The 12,052-nt window shown below is 33.7% G+C and overlaps 1 protein-coding gene across 1 annotated transcript; it reads right to left on the reverse strand.

The window, feature by feature from the left end:
• Nucleotides 1-355: 355 nt before the first annotated feature.
• LOC113871833 (SWI/SNF complex subunit SWI3A) lies at nucleotides 356-7,586 on the reverse strand. Its single transcript, XM_027508932.1, has 7 exons — nucleotides 7,384-7,586; nucleotides 6,739-7,292; nucleotides 3,640-4,134; nucleotides 3,095-3,255; nucleotides 2,928-2,974; nucleotides 872-1,032; nucleotides 356-755 (listed from the first exon to the last, which is right to left on the reverse strand). Exons 1-7 carry the CDS (start codon nucleotides 7,457-7,459, stop codon nucleotides 576-578), a joined length of 1,674 nt encoding a protein of 557 aa, XP_027364733.1. The 5' UTR covers nucleotides 7,460-7,586; the 3' UTR covers nucleotides 356-575.
• Nucleotides 7,587-12,052: the final 4,466 nt, after the last annotated feature.

The following is a 12,052-nucleotide window of genomic DNA, read 5'->3' on the forward strand; positions in this document are numbered from 1 at the left end:
AATTTGGTCATTCACTCAATATTTCCACACAATCTTGTGCAAAATGGAGATCGTTTCGGCCCCCTAAATAAAAGAGCCAAAATCCACAGGCACTCAAGATTGCTAAGACGAGTATTTTCGCAGATAGATCAATGACAAAACTTGGTACTGGCCCAAGAATGAGCTCGTCTGTGAAAATGAAACCTCCAAAAGTGCGGACCCAAACACTCTTTATATAAGCATGTAGGAAAAGATCTGGTACGCATGGTTGAGTTGAAAATACCATTTTCTCTTTGCTTCTCATGTTTTCTTGACTTTTTGTTTCTCAGCTTAATTTAATAAGTCGAAATTGCAGAGGTACGGGTTACAATACAATTACTCGGAAAAGTTTTCAAAACTAGGTCAACTTCCCGAAAACGGTTCTATGGTATCTAAGATAGAACCTTCTAAAAGCCGTTACCTAATTAATGGAGTCTGGAGGGTTCGATGGTATAATTAATAATAAATTACACAGTACATCATTGGCCCTGATGTAAAATGATAGTCCAATTGTACGCCATCGAGCACCAAAACTATACGCGTACATACAAACTGATCTAAGATTTTACATAAGAATAATCCTTCCATCTAGTGATTCCAGATCTAAATGTTTGCCGTAACACATCAATCCGTTCAGTCAAGAGAGAATCTTCTACATTTTCCATTTCAGTGTGTTCTTTTTCCATCAACAGCTCCAGATCATCAAAATGCTTAACCTTGCGTTGCAATTTCTCAATCTAGTTAACAAATAAGCAAAGAAAAATCAGTTAATCCCCGAAATGGATACCTGAACCAGAGAAATTTGAAAAAAGTCAGAAATTGAAAACATAAAAAAAATTATGAACTAGGGAACCTGTGCTTCAATTATAGTTGCAACTAAATGCTCAATCTCTCTCTCTTCCTGGTCTGCCAGCAACTTTGCTCGAGCAGCAGCAGCTCCAAGAGCAGTTGCAATGGCAGCTCTTACACGCAGTGTCAATGGTATGCCATCCTTCGACCATCCGTCATCCACTTCTGCGAGGGTAAACTCACATTAAAGGTGATAAGCAGCAATACTTCATGACCAGTGTTTATTCGCAAATACACACACATACACGTACTAAAGATACCAAAAAAATAGGATAAATGAATGTTGTTATTCATTTAAAAAAAAACAATAAAGCACTATATCTTTCATGTCAGAAGCAAACCCAACTTTGGTATAAGCAAAGGACCAGTGACAACATAAATAAATGTTACAATTGGGGGAGCCATACTAAATCTTCAAAATAATCACAGCCAGAAATCAATATTTCACAATGTAATTTCTCAACATTATCACAATAAAATTTGTTCAAGAAAAATACTAAACCATGCCCATAAATGTCCCCACAGTAAAAGGAAACAGGAAAGTAAAAACAAGGAAAGATCAAGTTGTAAATTAGCACACTTAGCCTTAGAATATTTATTCATTATTTTTAACCCTCCACTTTTTTTTGTGTCTTCTGGATATTATTATTTTAAACCAGTCACCTTCCTATCCCCATTTTCTATATAGTTTTCTCCACTCCATCCTCAAGTTTATTAGTTCATTTTAAAGTAAGCAACCTTCACCGTAAAATGGGTAACTGAATATCTAACAGGAATGATTCCTATCTGGAAGAACTGGGAATAGATAGAGAAAAAAGCAGAATGCTCCCAGCTATGAAGGATTTCTCATAGCCCAAGCTATGTGCTTAGAGAAAAGTAGAAAATTGCATCATAATCCCACCTAAACCATCCTTTCCCTTTTAAATCAGATTCACCTTCTCTATCTAACTAACTCCCTTACATCATCACATCCTCCTTACTAACCCATTCTGCACTTTCTAAACAGCCATTGATGCTTTAGGCCTGCAAGAATATACTCATAGGACCTTGGGTTTGGGGCTGTGGGCTTAGCTAATTGAGGAACTTCTAGGTCCTTAATCCCATTAAAATTCTAAATGCACATCTAAGAGAGTGTTTTTAGCTGCCTTCAAGAATAACATAGTAGTCAATCTTAGTCAATCTCAGATAGCATCACGGTGCAGCTGAACCCAAAACCATTACAACAGGATAGCAGGATGACCACTATTATAAAGACAATCAAAATAGAGAAGGAAAATAGATCAAAGAGTGTAGTGTTTAATCACCGGAAAAAGCTCTAACGCTCACTAAAAATGTCTCACTATCATCGGAAAAAGTTTGCATTTCGTCAGAAATAGCTTGGGTTACACCGGAGATGAAGAAAACCACTGGAAAATGTCTCTACTCAAAGTTAGAAATAAGTTGGATTTTGCTGGAAATGAAAACAACGATTGGAACTTGGCGGAAAATAGTGACTTGCACTAGAAAGTGACGCTGGAGATGAAGGACGAAGCAAGAAAACGAATGAACAGAGATGGAGGGTTCGAGACAGAGGTGGGTTTCCAACTTTCACAAATATAAAAAGGAGGCAAAATCCCAAGATTAACCCTCTTAAAAAGCATTCCAACTTTCAAGAAGGGAGAAAAAACTTGCCCTTTTGCCCCTGTTTGACATATATAAGGAGAGCGAAAGTCTAAGATTGTCCCTCTTAAAATATGGCAAATGAGCTCACCATTGAGTAACCATTGCCCTCCTAAGATAGTCTCCTACAAAATATCTACCTATAAATGACAAATTAATCTAGTATTGTAAGTATTGAGAAGTCTAACATGCAAAAGTTATAAAGAAAAATAAAGCCAAGTATCATCAACATCATCATTATCTATATAACTTACAATTGAGGGGGGCAATAATTTTTTGTTTCATGTGTTTCTAAGAACCTAGATAAATTTTGGGCCACACTCAAATCTACTTGAAAAATTATAGAGCTTGTCAAAAGAAATATCATAATATGATTTTTATACACAAACAAACAAAAATACCTGAATGAGTGGACCTCTCCATATCTAAACCTTCACCCTCAAGGGATCTGACACACATAATAGCAAGTATAAAGATTGAATTAAGAGAAGGCTCAATTTAAGAGTAAGTTACTGTCTAGCAAAATCTGAAGGATAAATGAATGTAAACTTATAGGTTTATGGTTGACCTTTCTGAATAACTATTCACAGAGTTCACATGAGAAGCATAGTCCTCTTCAACATCAAATATCTCCCTTGGACACAAGTTTTCTTCACAAAGTGCTGAAACAGCAGCATCAGCTGCAGCAGCTGCGATATGAGGGTCAACCACAGTAGAGATCAGTCCCACCTAATTCAAAACACGATTAAATCACAGTCATAGCAATGAAGGTGAAAGCAAATAACTGATTCAACCCCCTTCTCCTTCCAAAAAATTTAAACAAAAAAAGAAAGGAAAAAGAATACAGCCAACCAAAATGAAGATATTGTAATGGATAAGGTTCAAATGATATCACATGTTCTTTTCCCTGGTCAATCTATACTAGAGATGTCATGGCAACTGGCAACCAAAGAAGCATCTCCACAGACATGAGTCTTTCCCAAAATCTAGGTATGGTACACTTAAGACAAAACTCCACAACAAACAGCAACAAGGGAAATGCAATCACATTTGGAAAACCATACTAGGTATGTTATGCTTATAACATAAGGATATAAAATTCAAGATTCTCACCTGCTTCATGAGCGAAGTGCTGGAATCTGAAAGGGCAGCAACACGTTGTCTTTTTGAAGGACTTTCTTGCATAGCATCTCCATTCTGCTCATTTTCATTTGTAAGATCATCAGGAGATTGATCCTTCGTCTTTGAAATTTCTTGGTGGTCAGATGAAGATGACTGAACTTGTTTTGCATTGTTCATAATGCCATTAGCACTGTTATTGTTACCATTTCTGTGAGCAGGGCCCAACATGAGCTCCCCAAAAGGCAGCTCAATGAGTTTTGAGATACAATCAAGTTTAGTCTTGGTTTGAACACTTTGAGCAACAAGGTCCCAGTCATCCCCATGCTTCAAAACAGACTCTAAAAGGAGAAGAGTTTCTCCCTCAGTCCAGACAGTACCATGTTTGCCATTATTTTCAGTTGACTCACTTAATACAAAATCCTCTGCAGACCTTTTCTCCCCATAATTTCCATTAGTGAAACAATTTGTACAAATAATGAAATTATCCTGCCAAGATATAAGAAGATAAGTGTGACAATATCTCCTAAATCTAACTTCAAAGGTGGTGTGTCAGCATCCATTCAGTGAACAAAGGGGAGTTAAATGAAATCAATAAACTCCATTTTCAAAAAAGGAAAGCAACATAATAAGAAGCAGCAAGCACTATTTGGACAGATGAACAGATGAATGCAATATACATTATATGTGTTGCAAAATTATGTAAGAGATATGGCTTTAATAAAGGTAAGGAAAACAAAAGAAGATATAGATGAAAATGGTTTGCAAATTTCAAGCGATAGCCCAAAGAGAAAACTACTTATATTTTATTTTGTACTTCATATTTTTGTTGCGATAAGCACAAGTTAAAAAAAATTATTCCAAGATCAAGGTTGTCAAGCACAATAGTCTATGACTGTCACAGCGGCTTTAGTGGCAAAAAAGATAGTGTATTGCCAGCAGTTGGGCTGCTATCCTAAAGACATTCAAAAACTGAAATATGCCCAAAATTTTAATGTTTATTTTGGGGATATTTTGGGGTTTTCAAGTCAAAAATAAAATGGGTTTCAAAAGGTTTTGGGAGAAAAGACAAATCCTTCATTCCTCTTCTCATTTTTGCACTCTCTCTTCTCTATGACCCTGTGTAACTATGTGATTCATCAACCCACTGCTCTTTGGCAATTTTCAAGCCAGGACCTGATATTTTCTGATCAGCACCTGACTTATTCAGGGAAACCCATGCCCTCTTTCCACTGACTCTGCATTTTCAGCCAAGTGCCCTGCGTTCCCTTTTGTCCTCACTGTCCCACATGTTGCTCTTCTTCTCTCCATGTCCTCTTTTTTTTTAAATTCTCTTTTTCTTTGTATTATTGTTTCCGAACTTTCTATTTATTTATTTATTTTGTTTTTTTATCGTGAGTTCTATCCTTGTTCTAATTTTCTGATCTCTCAAGTCTAAGTGTTTTTTGTGTCATTTGTCTCCCAAAGACCCAAACTCATTATTATGCCCAAGTTCTCTCCTTGCTATTTACTTATATGTTTTCCTTAAGATTAATGATTTTTTATTTGTATTTATGAATATGTAAAAAATTTTGAGTATTCATTTTAACTTTTTATGCACTTATATGTATATTGTATAAATTATGCAATTCATATAAAAAAATTCAGAATAGCGGTTATCCAGCTATGCACAATATCACATTAGTGTTTTAGGGGGCCGATACATGTCATTATTCAAGACTAATAACAATGCTTTAGTTTAATAGATAGATCAACATTTTATTCTTTTCCTAAAAATAGTCTAATTTCAATAAAGAACAAAGCAACCACAGGAAATAAACAAAAAACAGATTGTTATTATGCTCCTCGTCCATAAGGATCATCTAAATATCAAGGTGATTAAATTCATGCAGACAGGCTGTTGTAGATAGATGTTATGGATCATTTTATTTGTTCGCATCTCTCATCTCTTAATTTCTTCCGTGAAGGAGCCAAATGATACAGAAGTCTAACGTTTGGTCTTCCAAGATACGGGGCCTTCTACCCACATATATCATATCTATAAAATTATTCTATTTAAATCTATACTCTCCTATCATAAAATGAATAATTTTTTTAGTAGTAAATTAGTCAATAACTTTCAGTAAATTATTTAATAGTCCATTTTATTTTCTTAATTTAGTTTTAGTCCAACAAACTCTTAAACTCACCCATGGAATTGGGCATTTACGTGAGTTAACCTGACTCAATTCCACCCAAGTCTGTTCACCAAGGACTTTTCATGTGATTTAACTCTTTTTTCCTAAGTGGAAATGTAAACTCATCCAAGTAAACATGTTGACTCACCACTCACAAGCTTAGCAACCACTAAATAAATCGCTAAGGAATTGTCGGGGGAGATGGGAATAAAATAAATCCCCTCATTTTGGAGTATTTAAAATGAAGGATTATCATGCATTCCCCTTTTTCACTTTTATGAACAACAAAGTCATTCAATTTGGAAGATTTTAAACATCCATACAGGAGGAACAAAACTCAGTCCTTCATCCTCTTTCCTTTCACTTCATTTTTATTCCTTTCTTCCAACCCCAAGAAATACCAAAATGCCCAGTGCAAAGTAACTACAAACACTATCTGACACAAAATGTTAGATGAGAACTGATCACTGATATATAAAGTCTTAAATGTACAACCTCTGTTATCCATCAAAGTCACTACGAAACCCAAACCACCAGAGCTAAGCCCAAGTGACCAATTTCCATCTTCAAATGACATTCTTTTGTCATCGTTGCTAATTAGTTCAAACATTTTTTACACAAATTAGTACAAATACACATGGTTTCTGTTAATTGGGAAAAAAATCAAAAAGTAAGAACAGTTGTTAATGTTTATTGTCCAATCAAATTCAAGAGTTCCTTAGGTACGAATTCATATTCGTACTAAATATGATTATTGTTCTTCTATTGAAGACCTAATCCTTCTTTAAGATATCAATCGCTCAGAAGAATACTGAAAGAGGAAATACAACACATCTACAACAACAACATCTATTACTAAACGCAACATGATAACAAATAAAATCTAAAATGCAAAAAAATTAAAACAAAAAGTAACCTGGTTACTTCGGTAGTGTCCAGAACCACATTTTTCACCGCAAATGCCACAATTCAACTCCTTCTGCCGAATCAAATCGCCGTAAACATCCGAGTAGGACGCCAAAGGCGGCAATTTGATAGAAGCCCCAACACTCGCATTGCCACCACCACCACTCTTGGTACTGCGAGGCACAGACATGGGTTTCAACGAGTTCGGCGTGGCCACGACGCGAATCCCATTGGGAGCCCCTTCATCGAGGCGAACCTTGCATCTCTCTTCCCCCTCCTCCTCCTCCTCCTTCTCCGCATCCGCACCTGAAGGGGCGCCGTAGTTGATCAAACCCCAGGTTTCCAAGAAGAGGAAGACCTTGTGCAGGAACGTGACATCACCGACCAGCGATTTTCGCACCTCGGTGAATGTGAGCCTCCTCGAAGGCTCTTCTCTGAACTTGTTGATGACGAAGTCTCGGTACTCTTTGTATATCTTCGGCGTTCGAGATATCGAGGTTCCGTCGAAGAATTCCTTGAAAGCCGTTTTCTCCGTTTCGTGGATTTCGTCCCACGCGAACCATCCTGCCAAAACGACGTCAGTTAGGTTGAGATTGGAGTGTTAGTCGGTGGGGTGAGTTGGGGTTTAGATAGGAAAACAAAACAGAGAGCTTACCGGAAGAGCTAGGGATTGTGTAGAGTTCGAGTTCTGAGTCTGAATCGTTTGAATTGGGGTCTCTCGTCACTTCCATGCCGCAGGCTCCGTCTCACCCAAATATGGTTGAGCTGTTTCTAGGAACTTGGAAGTTACCTGCAGACACTACTACTAGATTTTCTTATCAACGACGTAGTATAGATATTCAAACCCTTTGCGTATTCAAGGAATTGGACTTGTGTAGTACAACCAAATCTTTATTATCTCCCTTTTTTGAAATATTATTATAAGGTACATTCGGAGTTACTCTTAAAAAATTTTATATCGTCTGCATAAAAAATTATACCGAATAATATTTACGCATATATTTAAATAATAAATTATTATATTTATTATATTTAAATAAATTAAATAATATTTAAGTCTTTAAATAAGATCAGAACACAATTAAACTTAAAATATTAAAATTTAAAAATAAAATAATAATAATTTTAATATTTTTTTATTTTTAATTTTATTATTATTATATTAATATATTATGTTATAATTATTTTTATTTATAATAAATAAAAATTATATTTTATTAAAAATTAAAAATGTAAGATCAATATGTAATTCTCTATTTTTGCTATTCGTGCCTTCATTTTATTCCCTATGTACAAGAACTGAGAATAAAATAAGTGAATGTCTTGTACATGTATATGTTGCATGAAAAGTTTCAATCAGTTAATGTCTTACATGTATTTATTGATGAGGTAAAAAAATAACTAAATAGAAAAGTAAAGGTTGTGAAGTCAGATAAGAGTAGTGAATATTATGGCAAATATGATGAAAGTGAACAATGTATAGGTCCATTTAACTTATAGAGAGTTGAGGCACATGTGCACAATATACTATGTCTGGTATACCACAACAAAATGGTATAACTAAAAGGCAAAATTATACTATCATGAAAATAGTTAGGAGTATGTTGAGTTACAGTTCTGTACTTATGTCTTTGTGAATATATGCATTAAAGACCGTTGTGTATTTGCTTAACAAAGTTTCAAGTAAGACAGTTTCAAAGACTCCTTATAGATTGTGAACAGGAAAGAAACTCAATTTAAGACATCTTTATGTCTCAAGTTGTCCAGCAGAAATAAAAGTGTATAATTCATATGAAAAGAACCTTGATGCTAGAACCATTAGTGATTATTTCATTGGCTATCCTAAGAAATCAAATAGGAATAAATTTTACTGTCCTAACATAGTATGAGAATAGTTGAGTCTGAAAATGTAAGATCCATTGAAAATTGTTGGTTTAGTGAAAGTGATGAAATACGAAAGGTGAAAATTAAAGAGACACAAGCAAAAACTCTTATAGTTAGTATCTCTTCTCAAGTTGTTGTCCCTTTCGTTGTATCACGGTAACACAACATATAGAAACACGTTAATGTTCCAAACCCACAAGAACATTGTATAAATGATACACCAACTGACAATGCACATGTCACAAACAAGCAAAAGGAAGGTGAACTATAAGAAATAACATTAAGAATGTTTGCAGGCAGAAAAAAAAACCATTTATTTCAAATGATTATGTGATTTACTTATTTGAGTATTGATGAGGATCTAGTTTCATTTAAGCAAGTCATGGAATGTAACAACTCTAAAAGGTGGTTAAATGCCTTGAAAGAAGAGTTAAAATCAATAAGTGACAATAAGGTGTAGGATCTAGTCGAGTTGCCTGAAGGTTCAAAATAAGTTGGTTGCAAGTAGGTCTTTAAGACCAAATGTGACTCAAAAGACAAAGTTGAAAAATACAAGATTAGACTTGTTACTAAAAGGTATATTCAAAATGATGGCATTGACTATAAAGAAACCTTCTCTCCAATTTCAAAAAATGACTCTTTAAGAATTGTTATAGTTTTAGTGATTCATTATGACTTAGAGTTTCACCAAATAAATGTAAAGACCGCTTTCTGAATGATGACTTAGAAGAGAATGTTTATATGGATTAGCCATATGATTTATTGACCATAGGAAAAAAAACGTTTGGTGTGTAAGTTAAAGAAATCAATATGTGGTTGAAATAGGCTTCTCAACAATGGTATCTTAAGTTTAATGATACCATCACGTCATATGTTTTTATAAAGAACACTGTTGACTGGTGTATCTACATGAAGGTCAATGGGAGCAAGTTCATTATTGTAATCTTGTATGTTGATATTCTTCTTGCTATTAATTATGTTGCGTTGTCGTATGATGTAAATGAGTTTCTCTTTAAGAACTTTGAGATAAAAGATATAGGTAAGACATCCTATGTGATTAGAATAGAAACATTCTATAATAGATCACTAGGATTACTATGATTGTCTCATAAATGCTACATTAACAAAGTCTTAAAGAGATTCAAAATAAAAAATTGCTTATTCAGGGGTGGTTCTAATTCAAAAGAGGGACAAGTTTAGTGAAATGCAATGTCCCAAGAATGAGTTGAAACGGAAAGTAGTAGAATTTATTCCTTGCGCATCAATGGTTGCGAGTTGAATGTATGCTCATACATGCACTCAACTAGATATCAGTTTTGCTGTTGGAATGTTAGGCTGATATCAAAGTAATCTCCAAATAGACCATTGGAAGGTTGCAAAGAAAGTCCTTAGGTATTTACAAGGCACCAAAGACTACATGCTTACTTATAAGAGATTTAGTTACCTGAAAGTAGTTAGCTACTCAGATTCAGAGTATGCTAGGTGTGTAAACTCGAGAAATTTGACCTTTGACTACATCTTCTTGTTAGCTTGAGGTGCGATTTCATGGAAGAGCGAAAATGAGTCAATTATTGTTGTGTCTACCATGGAGGCGGAATTTGTGACATGCTTTGAGGCCACTATTCATGCTTTGTGGCTGTGGGAACTTTGTATTAAGGTTTGGTATTGTTGACAGTATAAAAATGGTCGCTAATAATGTCTTGTGATAATTCTGCAATTATCTTCTTCTCTAAGAACGATAAGTACTCAAAGAGAGCAAATCACATGACTTTATATATATATATATATATGTGTGTGTGTGTGAAAGAAGAAGTGCAGAAATAGAAAGTGTTTATTGAACATATTGGTATTGATCTAATGATAACGGATTTGCTAATTAAGGGATTGTCCCCTAAAACATTTTCTAGCCATGTTGGAAGAATGAGTATTACAGACAAGTCTTTATTAGCATGAGCATGTGATTTCCACACACACACACACACACACACACACACACACACATATATATATATATATATATATGTTTGTATGTATGGATGAATAATTTTGCTCATATTATTGTAGACATTTTGAGAATTTAATAAAAGTATTATTTTTATTTATTCACTTGTTATATAAATTGTGTTATGTATATCCATAGTTTAAGTTGATAACAGTTACACATCGAAGATGCAATATGTAGTATGACTTATTTAAGTTATTTGATTTGAGTTGGTTCTGTAATACTTGAAAGGAATCATGACACATGATGACTTGTGATCGTCATGATCCAATAAACTCAATTCAATTAAAGACGATAACTTGATTATTTCAATGATATATGTACTTACAGTTCATTGAATCTTCAAGTCGTCATACAAGTTAAGTGAGAGATTGTTAGATTATTTTAATAATACATATAGTGACTTATATAACTCATAGTATGACTCTAATTAATGATTTAATGTGATGGTGGTTAAACATAAAATAGAGTCATTGAGGGTATAATTGTAAATATAATTATAAAGAAACTCTTCCCTTATATAAAAATAAAAGAGCAGTAACCAAATAGAGGTTATGACTAGGGATGAAATAGGCCAGACCATCCGACAAGAGCTTAAGGCCTAACCTATTTAAAGCCTAACCTGACTTAACCTATTTAATTAATAGACTTAATTTAACTTTTTAAAAAAGCTTAATTAATTAAATAGACCAAACTTAAACTTAAGAAAAAACCTATTAGACCTATTAGAATAGCCTATTTAAAATTTATAATAATATATTAAATAATTTATACAAAAATAATATAATAATATATTAAATTAATTAAATTTAAAATAAAATATTAAATTAAAACCCTAATCCTTTTCGTTAGAATTGAAGAATGTCTCTACTACATACTCTCTAAGAGAGAGCTCTGTTTGCTAGAGATTTTTTTTTGCATATCCTATACACATAACACTGATTTATGTTACGTTGTCTCGATTATGTCTATCACTAATTCGTCTCATCTCATCCATATCTTCTTACAGTCTTGTGCATTGTTTATATTATATATTTTTTTAATAATTTATTTAGATATAAGCCTTATGATTTTTGAAAAACATACCTATTTAGATAGTGTAATAGTTTATTCATAAAAAAACTTAATAACCTATTGAAGTCTCGATATGAAGTAGGTCATTAAAAAGACTAATAGGGCAAGTTAGACTTTTAAAAATGTTAGGTTAGGCTTAATAAAAAACTTATAATAGATAATAAGTCAAACTTATGCTTCAAAGTTATTAGATAGGTCATATCTATTTATGCAAAGTTTAAATTAGCATATTTCCATGTCTAGTTATGACATTCTCTAATACTATTTTACAGTTTCACGATAATCACAAAATTTTTTTTCTCTCAACTATAAGAAAAGAGGAAGTAAGAGTTGAGAAAAATACCAAGGGCTCAACAACATTAAA

Source organism: Abrus precatorius, unplaced genomic scaffold (assembly GCF_003935025.1).
Source record: "Abrus precatorius isolate BTA unplaced genomic scaffold, Abrus_2018 Scaffold10, whole genome shotgun sequence".
Taxonomy (NCBI): Eukaryota; Viridiplantae; Streptophyta; class Magnoliopsida; order Fabales; family Fabaceae; genus Abrus; species Abrus precatorius.